This window comes from Platalea leucorodia (assembly GCF_965183815.1).
Source record: "Platalea leucorodia genome assembly, chromosome: 4".
In the NCBI taxonomy this organism is placed as follows: domain Eukaryota; kingdom Metazoa; phylum Chordata; class Aves; order Pelecaniformes; family Threskiornithidae; genus Platalea; species Platalea leucorodia.
In genome coordinates, this window is record NC_138826.1 from 13,106,372 (window position 1) to 13,127,751 (window position 21,380).

Sequence of the window (21,380 nt, forward strand, 5' to 3'; positions counted from 1 at the left end):
AACAATTTTCATGGTTTTTATTATTTCTCTGGCAGGTTCTTGAGATTTTGCTGTTAAATGTACTGTGACAGAAAAATGCATGAAAGTTATCAAGGTGCTTAGTAATTCTGGAACTGTGCTTTATGAAACTACCGTAATTACTGGGAAGGAGTATTCTAATCAATATTAGTTCAGCAGGGTAATACAGAAACAGAAAGTTAATATACATAGCTTATTGCTGGTAGCATGGTCTTTACTAATGTAGTTGGCACCAGGGGAAGAGAATGCAGTAGGTGCTAGTTAGAAGAGTTGGATAAATGCTTTATCTAAATACTTCTGCATTTATTTTTGTGATACTTGGTGATTTTCAGCATACATTCCTATGGTGGAATTTTGCTGGCAAAGACGCTAGTTTGTAGTGAATACAAATGTGAACACAATTGGCAAATCACTCATATTGGGAATTACTTTACTTTTTTTCTTGCTTTTTTTAAAGTGGTCCAGTCATCTAGTCAAATTTCAATAGTGATACCTTGTGACTTGCAAATCCAAACATTCATGACCAGTAGTTGCAAAAAAAAACTAGTCAAAGTGCATGTAGTTCAATATGGCCAAATATATATATATATATGCAGAAATTGCTCATTAAAAGCTATATTTTTATTCTGGTCCTCAGATCAAGTCATGCCTTCAACCAGAAATTATTTTCTGAAAGTCAGTAAGTCAAGGTATCACAATTAGAGGTGGCCCTAAAAAAAATAAAAATAAAAGGTTAAAAAGCTCATTAAAATGTCTGTAAAATGTAATGTTTTTTTAATCAAAATGAGATATCATCTGAAAAGATTCTCAGCTAATTCTAATCATAACTTAACCTTGAAAAACTTAGGAGGGAATAAAAGAAATAAAGCCAAATAATAAAAGTGTCTTAAAAACTAGCATAAAATGAACAATAGAAAATCCCAGCTAGTAAATTATATCATCAAGTTATAATCATTAACTGTGTCAGTGCTATTCTTTTTTTTTTTTTTTTTTTTTTTTTTTTTTACTTATTTGAGTATTGTACCCAGACAAGAAAGTTGGAGAAATACAAAAGAAATACCACTCCGTACTTAAAGAAGATCAGAGTGCTTTAATGATGAGAGGGCTGGAGCACCTCTCCTATGAAGAAAGACTGAGTCAGTTGAGGTTGTTCAGCCTGGAGAAGAGAAGGCTCCAGGGAGACCTTATAGTGGCCTTCCAATACTTAAAGAAGGCTTCCAAGAAAAATGGGAGAGACTCTCCTGGTGCAGGGACTGTAGTCATAGGACAAGGGGTAACAGTTTTAAACTCAAAGAGGGTAGTTTTATATTAGGTATAAGGAAGAAATTCTTTACTATGAGGATGGTGAAACACTTGCCCAGATAAGTTGTGAATGCCCCATCCCTGGAAGTGTTCAAGGTCAGGATGGATGGGGCTTTTAACAACCAGGTGTAGTGAAAGATGTCCCTGCCCATGGCAGGGGGTCGGACTAGATTATCTTTAAAGGTCCATTGCAACCCAAACCATTCTATGATTCTAAGATGACCGTCTTAATTAGACAAAAAATACAGCTCAGGGCTTTCATGCACTACATCAGTGTAACAGGCTGATTAGAAGTAAAAACATCTCACAGTATATCTGATTTACAGTAGGGTCATGTGTCCATGATGTTAATGATTCCCTGAAGAAATTACAAGAGATATGTCAGTTTGGTAAGAGTTGTTGCTATGTCTCCACTCTGTCTTGTTTTTTTCTGAGTATGAGAAGGAGAAGAAAATGGATGCAAACATTATAAAAAAGCAGCCAACCAACCTTTCCCCTCAAACAATACAAAGATATGCACACACACTGAAAGGGAGAAAAAGATAAACTGGTAAGCAGCTGGGAGGACAGATGAGTAGATAGGGCTATAATTGTGTTTCTTTTATGAGCAATGGCAAAGAAAGTTAATCTTCAGAGTAGAATTATAGAGTATATATCTTTTCTTTTCCAGAGGAGGCTAGAGACTGTATTTTAAAAGCTCTGACTGTGTTCATTGGAGCAGCTGAAAGAGCTGAAAATCAAGGGGAACAAGTGTCAAAGCCCTGTTAAAAACTTCATTATATTCAAGCAGTTGAAGCAAGCTGGGCGAGCTGTCCCAGTGTTCTTGTCAGATCTTGGCTTGGTGAGATTTGCACGCCCACCCAGGTGGGCTGAGGCAATTTAAATGGCATGATATCTGGGCTGTTTACAAATGATGTTGGGTAGTGCTGAACAAGACCTTTTAATCACTACAGGGCAACTGCTGGATGTTGACGGGGAAGATGCCAATCAAAGGGCATTGTGACAGCCTGTCCAGAAAATCATCCGCTTGATCTAACACACAAGCCATGCCTGATGAGTTGAAGTGTACTAGAAATTGAATTAAAAATACATGTATTTCATAGCTTAAATATGGTGGAGATGGGCACATGCCAGAGGGGCTCATCACAGAGGGACCCATGACAGTTTTCAGGAGATCTGAATTAAGCAACTGACTGATGGGGAATAGCAAGAGTAGTGAATTTTGCTTGAGTTCTTATTTCTTTTTTTTTTTTTTTTTTTTTTTTTTCTGAATTGAATACCACACATTTGCTTCCAGTTGAGGTTTGGCTTTGGGAGAAAGTCAGACTGAAGGTCCAAGCCTCTATAACACAGGCTGCTATTACCTTGCTAATATTTTTAGGCAGCTTCATGGCTGCTAGCCTAAAGATACAGATGAGCTGCAGGCAAGCAACACTGCCAGGGACCACAGTGAAGAGCAAATCTGCAACCGTGCCTTTCCTTGGCCCTTACCATGCTGCCGCTGTTAACGTTACTGATGGTGAGTAACACACATTAGAGCACTTTGTCACCATTCAGTGCCCCTGACATTTACCATTTTCTCACTAGAAAGGTCAGTGTTACACCCTGCCCAGCCAGAGTGCAAGGAAGCATACTCTCAGTTGGCAGTGTTCACTGAAGGTCCCACTGGCTTTTCAGTGGATTTAGTGAAAACCTCTGCTTACAGTCCTCAGACAGTTTGACCCTGATGTAGCTCTATCTTTTTGGTACAAATGAAGGCTGAAATCTCTCTGATTTACCTTGGGAATTAGGATTTTATTCCTGTCTGGCTTCCAGAGATACAAACTTGCCAGCCCCTTGTGGGTCAGCAGGGACAGAAAAAAACCATGCAGCATCCTCCTTCTGTTGCTGTTAAAAGCTCATTTAGAATCTTTGGGTTTATGATAAGTTTTAGTTCTTAAGAAACTGAGATCCAAAATACAAATCTTTCTTCCCTGGACAAGGCTGAGAAAATTGCCCAAAGTCACACAGCAGAGGCTGATAGTCCTCTGGTCCTCTGAGTCTATAATAACCAGATGCTCTGGTCCCAGAAGTCTATTGAGAGAACTTGTTACTCATACTCAAATCAAGATTTGTCAGAGCAAAATATAACTCCTCAGTCCCAAATCCTTAGTTTGGCAGAGTTCCACCATGTGAGAGAAAAAGTGTTCTCAACGCTGTTTGATTATCATGGCAACTCTAAAGATGGGGGTAAAATAGTAACTTGAATGTTCTCCTAAAAGTCATAACTGAATAGAATCTTGACCATTTGCCTGACTCTGTCCCCTTCCTCCCCTTAGAGTCTTGTCCTCCGGTTGTGAATAGGGAGAGGAGGCATATTGAGCTGAATAAGCCTTTTGGGACTGAGAGGCCCCAGTCTGATTGATGCATAGGTTGGTGTGTTTTGGTTTTCCCAATTCAGCTGATTTGTCCTTAAAAGTCATCCAGCGAAGCTTTGTAAATGAGTACAGACTCCCATGAGCTTCAACTTCTCTCCCATCATCCACTTCCCCCTATTAAAGATCTGCAGAAGTAGGCAGGCACCCATATAACAGGTTCAAAATCTTGTTTTGGTGGTTACTCCATAGCAGAAGCCTGCAGTGCTACACAGGATCCTGGAACATGTCAGTCTTCAACAGGCATTGGACTAAGAAGCTGATTTCTCTGTATGCACTTATAAAGGGCAGCTCTTGAGAGGGTGAGGCAGTTTTATAGTAAAGTTAGTTGTGGATTTTTCTAGATCTATGTCAGGAAGGTTTCACTGCTATTTTCTGTTTTATGTTTAATGAGCAGCATACTGTTACCAGAGTTGACTTTACACTCTTGCTGTAAATGGCTACCTGGTCTCCTCCAGAGCACACTGACTGGGCCACAGCACTACAAAATGCCAGAAACATGCATCTTAACACAGTAGGAAACTGTGATCCTATTAGACTGTACCAGCAGAAAAGCAGTAAATCAGGTGGGTTTGGTCCATTATATCAGGGAACTGAGTTCAGAGGCTATAGCTAGAGGGTACCTTCCTCCTTCTCTCCCTTCAAGCCAGTACGATGTCTTGTTTCCTGCAATATATGAAAAAGAGATGTAGGACAGGAGGACTATCTTAAAATCAGGATCTAATCCTGGTAACTGAATTTTATCCATGTAGTTTAGATCCTCATTTTAAGACATTCCTCCCACCCAGTGTTACCAGCAATAGATACCTACCTCCCTGAGAATTCACGTCCATCTATTTTGGAGTTTTAGCCAAATTTCCTCTCTGGAGCTTCCCACAGACAGCTGTGGTGTTACCGCAGTGGGGGAGAAGGCTTGATTTGCTACTGTCCTTGAAGCTGTGGGGTATGTGGGCATCATAGGGTGGAAGGCTGTGGATAATCCTGATCTACGGCTATAAAAAATGATGGTGAGAGTAGAAGTGACTCTGCATGGCCTGAAATCACACCACTACCTCCATTTACCTACTCATCTATTTCAGTGTTAGCAGCAACAGCCACCTGTTTTTCTGGGTCAGTGTTGTCTGGTGGCACAACTAGGAGAAGTTGGGCTTTACTTACTACACTGCTATTTTCCATCAGTTCTAGAGAAAAGGTGACAAACTGAGTAAAGTATACCATAGGATGGATTTGGCCCAGTGATTGCCAGTTGCATTGCATGAAATTATATCATTTCATTTAATTGGACAATGTGGGAAAGAATAGCGTGGAGATGTAGCAAGGAAAATCTAATTAGATTATTGTCAGGGGAGATTTATTGGCCAGATATGAAGAAATGAAGTGCTGATATATGTCTGTCTGGAATCTGGCCCTTTGTTTCTAAAACATGTCAGGAGAATATGGTTAAGAGATGTTAAAGCTAGAAAGCAGTCTTTAAAGTATGTTCCAGGAATAGTAGAATCTGTAAAATTTCACATAATAGGGACTGAACTAAAGAAACCACAAGAATTCCCTCCCATACTAAGCTCCCTGGGGCAGATTCACTGACCTCTGCAAGCAAAAAAGGAACAGAGTATCTGCAAAGTCCTCACAGAGTCAATATAATAGTAAAAGAAAAAGGAGCCTGGAGGACTCTCAGGCTCTCTTTTTGTCTCTGCCACATAACAACTGTGTGATCTTGGTCAAATCAATGAGGTCCCTGTCCTCTTGACTAATTAGTGGAGTTTATCTATAAAGCTGAGAACAAAAATTTTCCTCAACCCCTATTTCTAACTTGGTCTGCTGGTCTTGTACTTTTCCATAGGTTTTGAACAAATCAGTAGCATGCAGGGAAGGTTGCTTAAAGGTTGATTGTCAAGTACTTTTGTACCTTTGGACAGAAAGCTCCCTGTTCAGTGCTACGTGTTACTATTTTTATGAATGGCAATTAGGACTTAGAGTGCTATAGAAGCATCAGTGAAACCAAAAAATTGATGCTGCTGAGGACTCCATGAACATCATCCACTGTTGTTGTTTTCATTCTGTCCTTTAAAACAAAAACAAAAACCTACCATTCACTAAGTTGGAATAAGCTGTCAATTTTTTAACATGAAGTGTCAGGATATGTCCCAGAGGCAGTGGGGGAGCTGGTTTTGCATTGGCAAGATTTACGATAAGGGATTCGCTTGAGTGCTGAGGCTAAAGGAAGATAAATCCCCAAAGGCAAATTCTACCAATAATTGAATTACAAAGCCATTATCATGTGTTGAACAGAGCAACTTTATAGCTCTATTGTGACAGGATAAAGCTTGTTAGAAAATTTATGTTCATAGGACAACGTTGGCATAAGGATCTCCGAGAGTATGTTCCGTCTTCCACCTGTCTGTTGCAGCTAATTAGTCTTTCTGTGTAATGCAGTATATGTGGAGATGGAATTGTGCTCAAATTGGGGCTGGGAAGAAGGAATGCTGAAGGTCAGGAGACATCTCAAAATAAATAACATGTTAAGCACAAAGTTATCTGCAGAATGCAACTGGAGTCTAGTGTTGAGAAAGAGAATCGGGACAGGTTATGGGAACGGGAAAAGAGGGCACAGAGGCAAATAAGCATTTTTAATGATGAGGGATCAAACTGGATTTTCCAAGCGATGTGTCACTTTTCTGTTTGATATTGCGTTGCATCCACTTCTAACCTACGCTGAGTCACTGTCGATAAGCTCAAAGTGGCCAGAACTGTGTGGATTTCATTCCACCCACCTTAGTTGAGTCATGCTGTTATCTGTCATTTATCTGCCATCATTTGCTGCATGAATAAATCATACCTGTTTCCCCCCAAAAGAAGGTGAGGGATGGTCATAGGAGTCCTGATTCTGCACATGTTCATATCCTCTGAGATGTGGGAAAGCTGCATAATATCTCTGTCTGCATGTAAACAATGAACGACATTTGTACTGGTTCTGTCTGTGAAAAGGGCATAGTAGCATTTCTGTTCTTCCAGCCTTTCATTCTGGGCCATTTGCATTCAAGATTCTGTAAAATAACGTTGTCTTCCATTGCTTAGCTTAAAAGACCTTTGATCGTGGCTGCTGTGAGCATGCATGATACAAGGAATACATATGAAAAGTTTGCCATCAAGTTTCTTGTGCATGTAGTCCCAGATATGGCGTGACTGTGTCTGAAGTCAAGTATCCAAAACCAAAGGCACCCAAAGCTCCTTTCCAGAATGCACATGCCCTTGAGATGAAGCCCTTATCATCTGGTGCTTCGAGTTCTTTGTTTGTGAAAAATGGTAGTTTGAAATTAAGTACACCAAGTGGAAGCTTTTGCTCTCTTCACAACGATGCCTTTCTGCAGTTCTGAGTGGCCTGATTGCCTTGCAAGCCTCATCAGTTCCCAGCATCCATAAACAATTACTTTTGTCCCTAGACGTGAAAAAAGATAGAAGAGGTGGAAACCCCAGGATAACAGGGTCTCTATTGAATTTCCTTGGCTCAGAAGAACTGACAGGCCAAGGAAGCCAAGGTTTCAGAATGTTTCAGACAGAGAGATGGCAAGGGGTTGGTCACTACAGAAATATGCCAACTAGCATTTGCTGTGCAATGGGCAGTGCCAGGCTGCTTTTGTTTAGTTCAGCCTATTTCTAAACCAGAGGATGATTCGGGGTCTTTGCCCTGTGCTGCTTCTCACGGTGGATGTAGAATCTGCATTCAGAGCAATTACTGCACTGCAGCCACTGGTATCGATTTGTGAAGCTCTCAAGTGCAGATGACTACTTAGCAGGCTTGATGGTGATTAAAATTTTAGGAAGCAACTTTGTAATAAGACTGTGGGGGTTCTACATTTTTCATAATGTGAGCATCTTCTGCGTAAAGGCAGTGGGGTCACTGCCTTGCACTCCCCTTGGCTTTTTTATATCCTCATTTTCCCAAAATATTTTTTTGGTCTTTTTTTTTTTTTTTTTTCCTCTTTTCCTTTTTCTTTTTTCAAAACATCCAGACAATTATACCAACAAAACACAAAAAGCTAATCGCAAAAATACAATAGGCACCATTCAACAGAAAGTGTTGCAAGCATATCCCTGGTGTACTGAAGTTTCAGGGAGTATTACAGAAAGCCTGAGATTAAAGGGATGGACAAAGGGCATGTTGGCATTTTACCATAAAGTGAAAACATAGACCGTGGCAAGAAAAAAAGTTTGTGGATATATATGAGTGATTGGTCTTTGAGAACAGATGCTGAAAGGGAAGAATAGAATTGAGAAATATGAGAAGAAAGTGCTGCTGGCATAGCTAACAAAAGTTACTCAGAATAAGGCATGGCAAAGTTTTGGACTGCTGTTTACTTTTAGAGAAATTTCTGAGAGAAATCAGTAACTGAGTGGGTCCCAGAGTGTTGTTCATCTGTACCCTTGTTCTTTGCAGAGTGCTTGGTTTCTAAGCATCGAATGTGCAGCACTTTTCCTTGTTTAGCTTGTGAAGTGTACCTTGACCAGGTTGTATTGGCCGTGTGCACAAAAGATAATGAAGTAGAGCAGGCAGTTGTATCAAGTTAGAAACACTGAGTTTGAGGCTTTAGTGTTATCTAGGGCAAATCCAGCATGTAGTTTCCTTCTTCCATGTGTGAAGCTTGTATTTATTGATTACTCTAGCTTTGGTATAAGAACCTTCAAATCCGGTCATCAGTCAGGACTGGGATTTCTTTGTAATCAGTTAAGTTTATTCATTTTGTTTCGTACTGATGCTATGGGCTTAACGCTGTTACTTAATAATACTCAGGCTTGTAGAAGTACATTGTCCTCCTCAGCTTCTAAGGATGATCCTTTTTGCCCCCAACCAAATGAAAAAGACAAGAAAACGCACTAGCTGCATGGTCAGTAGTGTTGAGATAGATCTGGTTGACATACTAAAAATCTAAGATTTCTGATGTATATTCCACAGTTCCTAACACCTTGTTTCCAGTAAATGCTTTAAGAACTGATTGTACTATGCATCTAAAAGGATATGTCTATCTTCCTACAGAGTGCGTGTTCTCAGGTGTAGTGCAACCAAGAGCATGGTATTTTTTCTCCCATATGTGCTCATTGTAATCAATATTGCGTTTCTGAATGTCTCCTAGGCTTTTACATGCCGGACAGTAAATAATAAAGCTGAGGTAAGCTATATAAAACATTACTTTCCCAGAGAGACCCAGGACGTTCTCTTTCCCCTTTCTTTACAATCCATAGTTTATCTGTAATTCATATTTTTAAATGTAGGTAATAAACGTATTTTGGGTCTGTTGTGTTACTTGCTTTGGGACCTTTATGTGATCACATATGGGTGTTTGTAGTGTAGATGTCCAGTTATATTCAATGCAGAGAAACAGACCTTTCTAGGATAAAGTTTGTCTTCTCATTAAGTCATATCTAACACCGTTCAGATGAACCACAGTGCAAAAATGCCAGCAAAGAGAGTTGAGTGCAATTAACTGAGAGTTAAATATCTATAGTGTATGACTGGGTAAGATCAATATTACTTTATGTGGCTTTTCAGGTGGTATGGAGGGATGTATAGAGAAATACATCTCGGATAAGTGCACTCTGTGCTGGGTTAAAAACTGGCTGGACGGCTGAGCCCAGAGAGCGGTGGTGAATGGTGTCAAATCCAGTTGGTGGCCGGTCACGAGTGGTGTTCCCCAGGGCTCAGTGTTGGGGCCGGTCCCGTTCAATATCTTCATTGATGATCTGGATGAGGGGATTGAGGGCACCCTCAGTAAGTTTGCAGATGACACCAAGTTGGGTGGAAGTGTCGATCTGCTGGAGGGTAGGAAGGCCCTGCAGAGGGACCTGGACAGGCTGGATCATTGGGCCGGGGCCAGGTGTATGAGATTGAACAAGGCTAAGTGCCAGGTCCTGCACTTGTGTCACAACAACCCCATGCAATGCTACAGGCTTGGGGAAGAGTGGCTGGAGAGCTGCCTGGTGGAAAAGGACCTGGGGGTGTTGGTTGACAGCTGCCTGAACATGAGCCAGCAGTGGCCAGAAGGCCAATGGCATCCTGGCCTGTATCAGGAATAGTGTGGCCAGCAGGAGGAGGGAGGTGATAGTGCCCCTGTACTCAGCACTGGTGAGGCCGCACCTGGAGTACTGTGTTCAGTTTTGGGCCCCTCACTACAAGAAGGACATTGAGGTGCTGGAGCGTGTCCAAAGAAGGGCAACGAAGTTGGTGAAGGGTCTAGAGCACAAGTCTTATGAGGAGCAGCTGAGGGAGCTGGGGTTGTTTAGCCTGGAGAAGAGGAGGCTGAGGGGAGACCTTATTGCTCTCTACAACTACCTGAAAGAAGGTTGTAGTGAGGTGGGGGCTGGTCCCTTCTCCCTAGTAACAAGCGATAGGACAAGAGGAAACGGCCTCAAGCTGCTCCAGGGGAAGTTTAGGTTGGATATTAGGAAAAACTTCTTCCCCGAAAGTGTAGTCAGGCATTGGAACAGGCTGCCCAGGGAAGTTGCTGAGTCTCCATCCCTGGAGGTATTTAAAAGATGGGTATATGTGGTGCTTGAGGACATGGTTTAGTGGTGGACTTGGTAGTGCTAGGTTAACAGTTGGACTTGATGATCTTAAGGGTCTTTTCCAACCTTAATGATTCTATGATTCTATAATTCTAAATATCACAGGGCTACCGTGGAACAAGACAGCATGATACAAGAAAATGTGGCATTAAAAAAATTCTGGTCAGTAAGCTCTCAGCAGAATCCAGATGGGAGTGATGTGTTTCTGGATGTCAGCTGTGTACAGCTAATATTGATTTGAGCAGATATGTATTTGTATTTTGCCTGTCCTTTGCAACTGATTGTTCATGTTATCATTTAATATTATGGGCTTGACTGTGACCTTGTGCTGTCACAAATAAATTAAGCCTATTATATATCAAAGCAATAGAATGTGTATTTTCTAAGGTAGGAAGAAAGATCTAGCAGATAGGAAGACCTGGATATGGTTCTTGCCTCTACTTCAGATGTCCTGTTTGACTTTAGGAACTCCCTTAGATTCTCTGGGCCTTAGTTTTCATCTTTGTTTGTCATCACATTTCTAATTTGCAGGGGTTAGGAGATATCAAAAGAAAGGAAGCCCCTGAGTAGATGAATAATGTTTATCACCAGTCATGTTTCAGCCATCCTTTTCTGTTCATCCTTGGGACAATTGATGGCTTAATTCTTCCCTGAGTTGAAGCTTCTGCAGTCCCAATACTGGCTGATGTAGTGTGAGACTAAGTAATATGCAGGTCACTACAGCTGTAGCCTTCTAACTTTCAGAGCTTGGTGGGTCCAGATATTTATACGCTGCTCTTAAGATATAAGAGTTTGATGTAAATTATGGCTCACATCACAGGTGAAAACAACAGTGACAATCATGTCCCATCCATCAGTGAGACGTCTCATTCTGAATTAGCTGTCTTTGCCTGAGAAGATGCAATAGAAGTGTTTCTTGGGGTCAGAATAGCACTGTGAGGAGGAAACTCACAAAACACCTGACTGTAGAATCACAGGCTTTAACTAGGGCAAGTTCTCTGCTGGATGAATACCATTGTCGTGTGACAAAGTGTTCAAATCCATGGAATATAATCCTTGTTTCTTTGGAGAGTTCACAACCCCATGGGGCTATGTGAGGTCAGGAGGAGGAATGCACTGACAAAGCTGTACTGTGTCTTCTGCGATAGCCCAGTTCCAGGTGTGCTTCAAGTGGGCTGAATAAACAAGAATAAAAAGGAGATATGCCAAATTACAAGTTTAGTCCTTCTGCAGTTTTTTAGAGCTGTTTGTCACTGGCATCTATCTATCTTGAACTGAATTGTAACTAGCAGGCCCTGCATTTTGGCTCTGAATCTGCTGATAGTAGCAGGTAAAGGAAAAATGCCCTAGGAAGGTACTCCCTTCCCAACCACTTGGTGTCAATTATCAGGAAGCAGAGATTTTAAATGGAAGTTGAATGCTTAGGAGAAAAAGACCTTGCCATAAATGTTATTAAAAGTGGAGAAGAAGTGAAAGCAATGAGTCTTTTCTGAAATTCCAGTCCCCAGCAAAGGAGAACAAAAAAATCCAAACCTTTTCTAGCTAGAGAATTGTTACAGACTTTGTCAAGCAAAGCTAAGGATTAATCAGGACACAAATAGTCTTGTTATTGTTAACATTTTTATAATCATTATTAGTTAATGCGCATGATGATTAAGGGCTGGAGCTGCCTCTGATTGCAGTCAGTGGGAACTGAATTAAGGTCTAAATCACTGTTTGAACCTCACTTTTGATTTTCTGAAAAATAATGAGGCTTTGAACAGAACAGCATCTAATTTGTCTATCACTGGAAATGAATGTTTCTCTTCCCTCATGCATCTATTAACCTGGAGGTCAGGCAGCTAACAAGAAACTGGTTGTTTAACCCTTAGCCTTAATCTAGGATTATGACTTGGATGACAAGACCAGGACCAGAAACAAGGCTGATTGTCAGAGATGCTGCTGAGGCTGCCGTACAATGGGTTTGGCACATACTTGCAGTCAGTACTGCCATAATTCAGACTGTCCATCAAACCACTGGCCATTCGGACTATCCCAGGGAGATTTCGAGACCAGCAGTGCCAGTCCAGGGTAACCTCAACAATGGAAGCAAAGCTTGAGTTCATAAACTCTTTATTTGCAGTGCTCAATGTCTTTATATTGTTGCTTCTTAATTCAGAGTGAACAGTCATTTTCTAGGTCAATCTGACATTTGTTTTATTAATGGAACACTGTTTTTATTAGATCAGAAGTGATAAAATGTCTCAGGACGAAACGGGTTTTTAAAATTTCTTAATTAATGAGGAAATATTGATCATTAAGAGTGTCAATTAAGCAAATGTGCATAAACTGTCCAATATAAAGGAACAGCTATAAGTAGTATTCTGGCAAACACTATTATCCCATCAATTAAAGTCTTCTGTATCCCACCCAGAACTGAAGTGCATCCTTCTGACCAAACCAGGAGACACATCAAAATGTCAGGCACCAATGAGAACAGAAACAAGTCACCAGGTGGAAAGAAGGGAAGTAAAGGGATCTGAAATAAAGAACTCAAGTACAATGGCATTGATTTGATAAAATGGTAGAATTGCTTTCAAATTTTCAAGTTTATTTTAGGGAAAACTCCAAGATGCTTTCAAGATGATCAGCTCTTACTTGTGAGTATGAGTTTAGGGCCAGCTAAACAGGATCTCCTGTGGAATTAATATCTTCATAGTATCTGTTGTTTTTAATGCTTTTGTATCAATCTGTCTTTTACAGGTCTATGATGGGGTCCGGTAGAGAGCCTGATCTCGTGCACCTGGAGGCAAAGACAGTGGATGGTCGTAAGTACATCAGCTTCCAAATATTGTAGTATTCTGGACTGCCCTCATATTCTTGCAACCACACAATATCATCATGGAAATCTGACATCCCTTTAGTGATTCACTCATTTAATACGAGGGGTTTGACTGTTCCAAGGCAGGTCTGTCAGAAGAGAAGTCTTTCCAGCAAAGCAAAAAGTTGGGATTAACAGGCTGTGAACGGAGCCAAGAACATGATAAGGAAGAATAGGTGATAAACAGTAATTGGAGTTAGTATGTACAGCACTTTTCTTTCTTCCTACGTGATTTTTGTTCATGGGAACGTGGCATTGGAGAGAAGTTCCCGCATCACAAGTCTAGCTGCTGTTGTTTCATACAGTACATAGTATCACCTTGTTCATAGCTTTACAGTTTTAACAGACCGGGGATACTCTGCCTTAGGTACTACCTTTGAAAATACCTCATTTCTCTCGCATTAAAAACCTTTTAATGGCTAGCCTAAGTGTGTTCTTCACTGTTATCGCTTGTTCTGTCATTGTCCTTCACTTTGATCAGCTCCTCTCCCTCCCTGCTTTGCCTCTTGAGGTGCTTTTCTCCATTCCAGGAGCCTCCTTTACCTGCAACTCCAAAATATTCTCCTAATTGGCTGTAAATTCTCTCAGGCACCTTAAGCCACCCACTGGCCTTTTCTCCTCCCACCCATGCTTCCTCAAGGTTTATCTTTGAGCTCCACTGCCTTTGCAGTGATCTTCCTCCATGGATTTCTTTTCCACAACACTGGATTGCCTCAGGCAGGCATCACACCGAAAGGCTGGCTGCCATAGATCTCATCATTGTAATTCCATATTGTTTCCTCTGTAAATAGCAGCTTTGCTGCAACATAACAAGCAGATTTTTACCATTGGCAATATGTAAGTATTAATGATGCAGCCAATTAATTCTTTTAAAAAGGGATAAAATTCTCCCCTGAATTGTACCCCCAAGTGCAGTGGTGTTACTTAAAATGTGTATTTTATCATAGGAAACTTAAAAACTGTCTGATAAGGTAACTGTAAGGTAATCATTTTTTTAACTCACTGAAATTTAGCATGAAAGAGAATTTTTTGGAAGATGAATTTTGAAAAGAAACAGTTGCGATAGAAACCATAAAGTTTTAAAGGTCTTTCCATTTCAAGATACGCAAGATTAGTAAAAGTGAAAGAATGTATTATCTCTATTTCTTATCATTTGTGACCTCTGATTATTATTTCTCATCTCAATTTCACTTATGTGAACATGGCAGCAAGGCTGGGAACATGAGGCTTTCTATTTCTCGGGACATGCTAAATGAGAATGAAATATTCTAACAGGACAGTGTCTATTTCAACACAAAATGTTACTGTTATAAGACATAAAGAATTTGAGGTCATTGAGATGAAGCACTACAATCGATGTTTAAGGAGCTATATTCTGGTGATGCTTTTGAGGGATGTTCAGCTCACAGTGGGCAGAGAAAGTGCCATGCTCCAGATGCCTTGAATAGTCTTGTTTAAGTTCTTAGGCTGTAATAAGAACATTTTACACAGCTATAGCACATTTCTGCAAAAGACTTCTTGAGTGCTTAACAAATCAGTAAGCCTTATTACAGCTCTTAAGGCGGAAACCAAAAAACAGGTAGATGAAACTGGCCTCACTGAGGAGTCAGGCATATTACTAAAGAATTGTGGAATAACAAATTATTGCTCATCAGCTGAGCTCTAGTAACTGATTCTGCGCACTTATATTGGCTTAGCTGTGAGGCAGCACAACTTAAGTTTTTCTGTTAGGCAGTGACAGAACTACTAATGTAAATATAGTGGTGGTGTCAAACCTTCAGCCAGTGGTGACGCCTTTTGCAAACCAGTCATTTGGATGAAACTTCTGCTCATGAGTCAGGAGGTCCCCAGCTCAGCTCATTGGCAATATAAAAAAATACGTTGGATTTTCAGTAAGTGCATGCTGTTTCGCCCGTTGTTCCAGGGAGCGTTGGTCTCTGGCAGAGGACCATGGTGGGGAGCTGGAAGCAGTAACCTTGGAACATATCACAGCATTTTTTGCCAGAAGACATTTGGTAGCACTGCAGGCCACAGGATTTTGAGACTGAGACAGGCTAAGAGTGTGCACATGGTCCATTACTCTAGTTACCATGACCAACTTGGTATATTCATGTCTCTTGGCTACTAGAGCTGCCTTCTAAGTACTAAATCAGTCTCCTTTTCCTGGACGAAGTAACCATGACCCTCCAATGGATGAACAAACCCTTCTCCTCTGGAATGAAGCAGGTGTGTTGCTGCCAGTGGGGTGATGGGGTGAAGTGTGCTGAAGTGAGAAAGATACCTTTTTTTCAAGCTGAGGGTAATTTGCAAATAATTTTTCTTGGGTGTTTTGTTTTTTTTTTTTAATGTTCTTGCATTTGTTTATTTAAACTTTGTTTGGAATATCTCTTTTGAGAGTTATCCAAGTGTAAAAATTCAATAAAGGGATTAAATTTGAGAAGGTAGACTTGCCAAAAGAAGGCAGGGAGAAAGAAGGAAAGAAAGGGGAGTGGTGTGGAAACAACCACACAATCCGTACAATAAAATAAAATATCCTGAAGCGGAAATATAAGGGCTAAGCAAGAACCTGCTGAACTCGGTACAAATAAGAAAAACCACCTCATTTTTGTGCTGTTATCTTTTCCAGCAGAAACTGAGTAGTATAACTGCAGCTTTAGGTGAGAAGAAATAGAAATGTCAGCAGAGGACAGTGTTAGCCCATCTCCCTGGCAGGGTTGTTTGAGAACACCTATCAGCAGTAACCTTAGTCTTGGGCTTTCCTGCTAGAACACCAATAACTCTCTATCTCTGCTCCCTGATTATGGTCTGTCTGTGCATTTTATTTATTGTGTTTATATACATAATGTAAAAGGTTTACAAGGACTAAAATAGGAGTCTCTTAGCGGGCATAAATCAATATAACTTCAGTGGCATGTTGATTTACACCTGCTGAGGATCTGGCTAGCAATGTTGTACCTGAGCGCACGTTCTCCCTACTTTTTTTTTTCTCAGGATCCAGAAAAATCTAGACTCCTGAATACACTGTGTCTCATCAAACTAAGGTGCAGGTAGTGATGAACAAACAGAATACAGACTGTGCAATTTAGTTGTATTGATGGAGACAGATTTGCAGGGCTAATCATTACCATTTATGTTTTTAATCCTGTTGTGTAAATTTTGGAGAGCACCAGGCAAATTTTCATCTCATCAAATGTGATGGTTTTGTTTATTTTTTAAAGGCTTCAGGCCCAATCCGAGTCAAGCTGGGACTGAGAGCACAGTAGTAAAACTGATTTTCTGGTTGGAAGAAGTTCATGTGAACCTTATCTGACATTTCCATTTGTACACTTGGGTGTCCCTGGTGTTCCACTTTGATTTTTGAACAGGATCAAAGGCAAGCCAGGAAAGTCAGCAGGAATTGTGAAATTTTTTTGCCTAGCTTCAGGTCAATACCCCAGTAAGACAATTAATCCCCTACAGTTCTTAACCACACGATAAGCTTCTCTTTGTTACATTCACTACCGTAGTCAGTAGGCAGAATGACTGGTGGAAGTTAAATCCAGGTTTGCTCAAATGCAGCTTGAAGTGCTTTCAGAAGGTATATAAACTTAATGACATGTGGGTTTTAGGTTTGTAAAGAATACATAAGTCCTGAAAGATCCTTAATTAATAGATTTATCTGATCTGAGCTAGGGAGGGTTATCCCAGTAAGGCCTGATTCTAGCTAATTGACATGGGAGGTAATTTTTTTTCAGGTGATCCCTACTGAGAAATCCAGAATGTTGGTGAGAATCAGAAAGATGGATTCCTACAAGGCATTTGGAGACTAAGTGGGTACCCACTGGCCCTTCATAGAACGGCAAAGCTGACTCAGAGGATGTCTAAGTGACAATTTCTATAGATGCAAGTCAAGAAACCCAACTGTTACATTTATGAGATAGATAGGCATTTGCTTGTGTAGATAGAAGCCAATTGATTTTGAGTGAAGTTTTTAATTTATGTAATTTTTTTTTTAAAGTGTGGATGAAAGAAGCTAAGGGGTTTTCTAATGTGCTAGCAAAAATTTAGAGAGCTCCTGATATTTAAAAAGTGCTTTTGTTTCCTTTGCTTTTCTTCTGCTGTTCTGATTTATGCAGCAACTTTTCTTATTGAAAGGTAATTTAGGTGCTGCTGTGGTTGCAGGTAAGACCAAAGTCTTACCTGGCATCAGCAGGCATGCTCTGCTTTCTGATCAACAGGGACTGAGCATCTGGCTAATAGTGTCTGAATCACAAAGTTGTACTAGGACTTTAATTTCTGTTTTCACAGAACATTGCTAGGAAGAATAAAATAATCACTGCTGTGGAAAAATGAGTAGGCAACCTAGCCTGACAGTCTTTTGCTGACATAGCTAGGGTGGTGAATTAATTCCCATAGTGCCCTAAACATGTGCAGTGATTTTTTTCCTGATTGTGATTAGTATTTTTTCCTGATCATGATTACTATTTGTCCTGGAGAATGACATCTGTTAGTTTCTCTAATTATATGCTCATGCCATAAATGGCAGAAGATGTACTTCCCCATGTAAAGAAAGAATCGTGACTCTGACATGCAATGAAGAAAGAGTAGCAGCAGGATAAAAACAGATTTGTGAGTAGTTAGTAAATGGGGTGGCTTCATTTCACTGATCTTCATTACTGGTGTAATTGCTTTGCAGTTGCTGAGTCCTGGAGAGTTGTGAATATATTCCCATATCATAAATGTTTCACAAATAAACATCCAGACCAGATGGAAATGGATAAAGAACAGTCATTTTGTGTGTTTCTCAAAAAAGGAGTAGAAAAATTAATGTATGGGAGAACATTTAATTAAATTGTGGTACTCATTGCCCTGGGAGGTTGTGGATGCTGAAGGTTTGCCGGGACTGCCAAGGAGCCTGGACAAATTCTTATAATCTTTCCTAGGCTTCTGTTATTAGTCACTGTTGGAGAGGGGTTATAGGCCTGGGTCTTTCAGTGAGATATGTTACTACCATGTTCTTACAGTTCATTAGTTACAGGATGCCAGTCATTCGTCAAAAGCAGAAACTATCCCTAATGTATAAGCTGCTCAGTAATGAATGGGGATACTGCTTACTAAATCTGGAAGACAAACAAGTCATAGATTGTGTGGATGCTCTTTGCATAAACTCCTGATTTGTCCATAGTGGATTTATTTTTAGAGAGAAGGACACATTCCTCAATGAATTAAAAACAAGAAAAATAAAGATCAGGAGGAATGATACATTCACGGTGAGTACAGTGAATGTTTTCTCTGACTTTCCTTGTGATCAGATAAGGTTTCGAAAGATATACATGCAAGTTTAGACTGGAAAGCAGTGGGTATTACAGTTTGATATGTCATACAAAATAACACTCAGCAACAAAGTATCCTGAGAAAGTCCTACTCTGCTTTAGGAGAGGATTTGAAACTCTTCCCTGTACTTTTGCAGAGGCTCACCAACCTCCAGTAACCACCAACGACCTTGTATCTCCACCAACTGAGCCAAGAAATGTTGTTGGGACAGGCTGCATTTCCCTTGAGAGCATATTAGCATCGAGCTTGAGCTAAACAGAAAAGACAAAAAATATTTTATGGCACAGGGTCCCTCCGGCTCTTAACTTTTGCTATGTGTTAGCATTTGCAATTCTCTTTCACCACTGAAACAGATTAATTTTGTCAGAGGGTTTCCCTTACAAGACGTCTCCTTCATTCTTGTGTTCTATGACTTTTTTTACTTCCTCTTTAGAAATAGCTGCCATTCCCTGAGAAGAATCCTACTCTAGGTGTCTAAACCTGTCAAAATCAAAGTGTCCGGGGGTGTAAGAGCTGGGAGTTGCTATGTTCTTCTCTCCAGGCACAGCGTGACTTTGTTGTTGTATATTAAAAACAGCAGCTGTTGTGGGAGGTGAGGGTTCTGGAACTGAAAAGCATAATGTCCTAATTACCTATGGCAGGGAAAACATCTGTGCGGGAAAACTAATGAAATTAATTCCAGAGCTTAGCAAATGAATACATTAATTGACATTAATTAATGCTAAATTACAAAGCTCTGCCAATGGAATCACATAAAATGTCCATGAGCATCAAATGCCAAAAGAAAATCCTTGAATTAATGTGAGCACAGCGAAACTTCCCTTAGGAAAAAAAGAGGGATCCAGGCACTGCAAGAAGCCTGTTTTCCTTCTTTCTGTCTCCTATAGCAGAGGGAGATTTCTTGGTGTGCACATCTCAGGGTTTGGCTGTTTGGACGATTAGCTTAAGCAATTTCAGTGCTCTGCCCTTTAGTAGTTATTACTGGCATTTTAGAATTGAAGCCATGGAGAATTGCACTGTAAAACTTCACAGGAATTGCCTTAGTAAATCTTCATCAATGGTACAATCACTGCTGTACAGACTCCTGCGATCACAGCAGAAATAGACATAGTCCCCATTCCTCTGTTAAAATAGGATCGAAAAAACTTCAGTCACCTCTAATGGATGTCAACCTGGCTTGCTCTTTAAAATCTCTTGTGGAGGAGATTCCTTAATCTTCTTTGCTGGCTGGTCCCAGCAGCATCCATCCTGTGCTCTCAGGATAAATAGCCTGTTTGCCTGGGAAGTAAGGCAGCACTGCAGTCTCCTCTTAGTGTCCCCCAGGTGGCCAGTGTGCCTGTGGAAGCAAAAGGAAACAAGGGGAGGGGGAAGGAAACAAGGTGGGAAGCAGAGATCTGATCCTATATACCTCTATGTGATTCGATCCCATGTGTGAAAAACCACCCAGTCTTGTCAATAGCTCAGGGGGTGGTGGGGCCAGCCATTTCAACTGATGCTGCTTTGTTTAAGCTCAGGATTGCCAGACACTTCACTCAGAATCCCAGAATGAGAGAAGATAAATGTGGGGGCAGGTATGGGGGGGTGTTCTTCATGATACAATGGATTGAGTTAACAGGAGAAGTGGGAATTGGTCGTGTTGCAAGTGAAGAGATGCATGCCTGTTCTCCGTCTTATGAGTAAGAGGGGACATGCTGCACCACACAGTACTATTGGGTGGTGGAAGAGGCTCTGGCCCCATTGTCCCCCTTCTTCCTGAGAGCAGAGGGACTGAGGGCTGAACAACTCTGAAAAGGAACTTTCAGGCTGGGAGCTGGCTGGGAGTTACGTTGTTCCCTGCCCTCTCGTGGCTAACGTGGAAAAAATCATATCCCTCTGAAGGGAAATGCATTTCGATCATGCTGTCTGGGCTGTATTAATTAATGTTTTACAGTGAGCTGCAAAAGCATAAAATGTTATAAACTGCAGTGACTAATAATACTTAGCACTTTATATATTCCAAGAACTCTGCAAATGCTGGGGTAAAATCATCCCTCATCAAATTTTCCTGAAGGTTCGTTACCCTGCATGTCATTTCAAGCAGAAGTCAACAGCCCTTAGAAGCAAGGAAAGAAATGTCAAATGATAGATTTTAATTATAACCAAGATTATATATGAGATGGTAAAAATCCAGCCATTTCTATTTCACTGTAAAATGCTACTTCTCTGATCAGAAAATGGTAATTATGTCAAACAAGGGTCTGCGTTTCTCCAACAAGGAAAAAGATTAGAAGTAGTTCTAAGATTAAATGCCATGGAGTGTTTCTGTAGTGCTAATGCAAAAATACCAAAATCCTTCTTCCTGTAAATCAGCTTTGTCATTAAACAAAGAGCAACTTTTTAATTGATCTGAAAGAGCCCAAATTGAATACTGAGAATCTGGTTCTGTATTCTAGGATAAATTAGCACCATGAAGAAATTAAAATTGTTTTTCTTCAGGTGATGGATTATGAGATGAGCACCCTGCAGTGCTTCAGAATAGGAGATGAGGACATCCCATACAGTGACAGTGGATGAGATGGCTTTAGGGCTGTATTTAGGCCATTTACTTTGAAACATATGACTGCTTGAAGCTGTTAAGACCTCTAGTTTCAAGAGAGTGTGGAATGATTGCCCACGTCTGCCAGAGTGCATCTACCTACACTGTCAACAGAGCAGTAGGTAAAACCCCTGAACAGGAGGTGGTCTGAATTACTTTCCAAGGTGATCTGAATTGCTCTGCAGAGTGTAAGTGCTGTAGGAAATACAGAGGTGCGCTGTGGAAGGGGTTCTCAGTGGTGACACTATGGGGCAGGTGTCCTCTGAAGGTGTCCTCATACTTGTGTATGCTGTGGACATTGGCCATGTTCTGAATAAACTCAGCATGTGACTGTGGAGAA

At 40.7% G+C, this 21,380-nt stretch overlaps 1 protein-coding gene across 1 annotated transcript in view; it reads left to right on the forward strand.

Annotated features, from left to right (window-relative positions):
• Positions 1 to 21,380, forward strand: part of SORCS1 (sortilin related VPS10 domain containing receptor 1) — a gene marked incomplete at both ends in the record, with an annotated part of 310,932 nt that overhangs the window by 208,662 nt on the left and 80,890 nt on the right. The window contains one exon of the mRNA XM_082309176.1: positions 13,035 to 13,099. Coding sequence (XP_082165302.1) covers positions 13,035 to 13,099 — 65 coding nt within the window. The remainder of the gene's footprint in view (positions 1 to 13,034; positions 13,100 to 21,380) is intronic.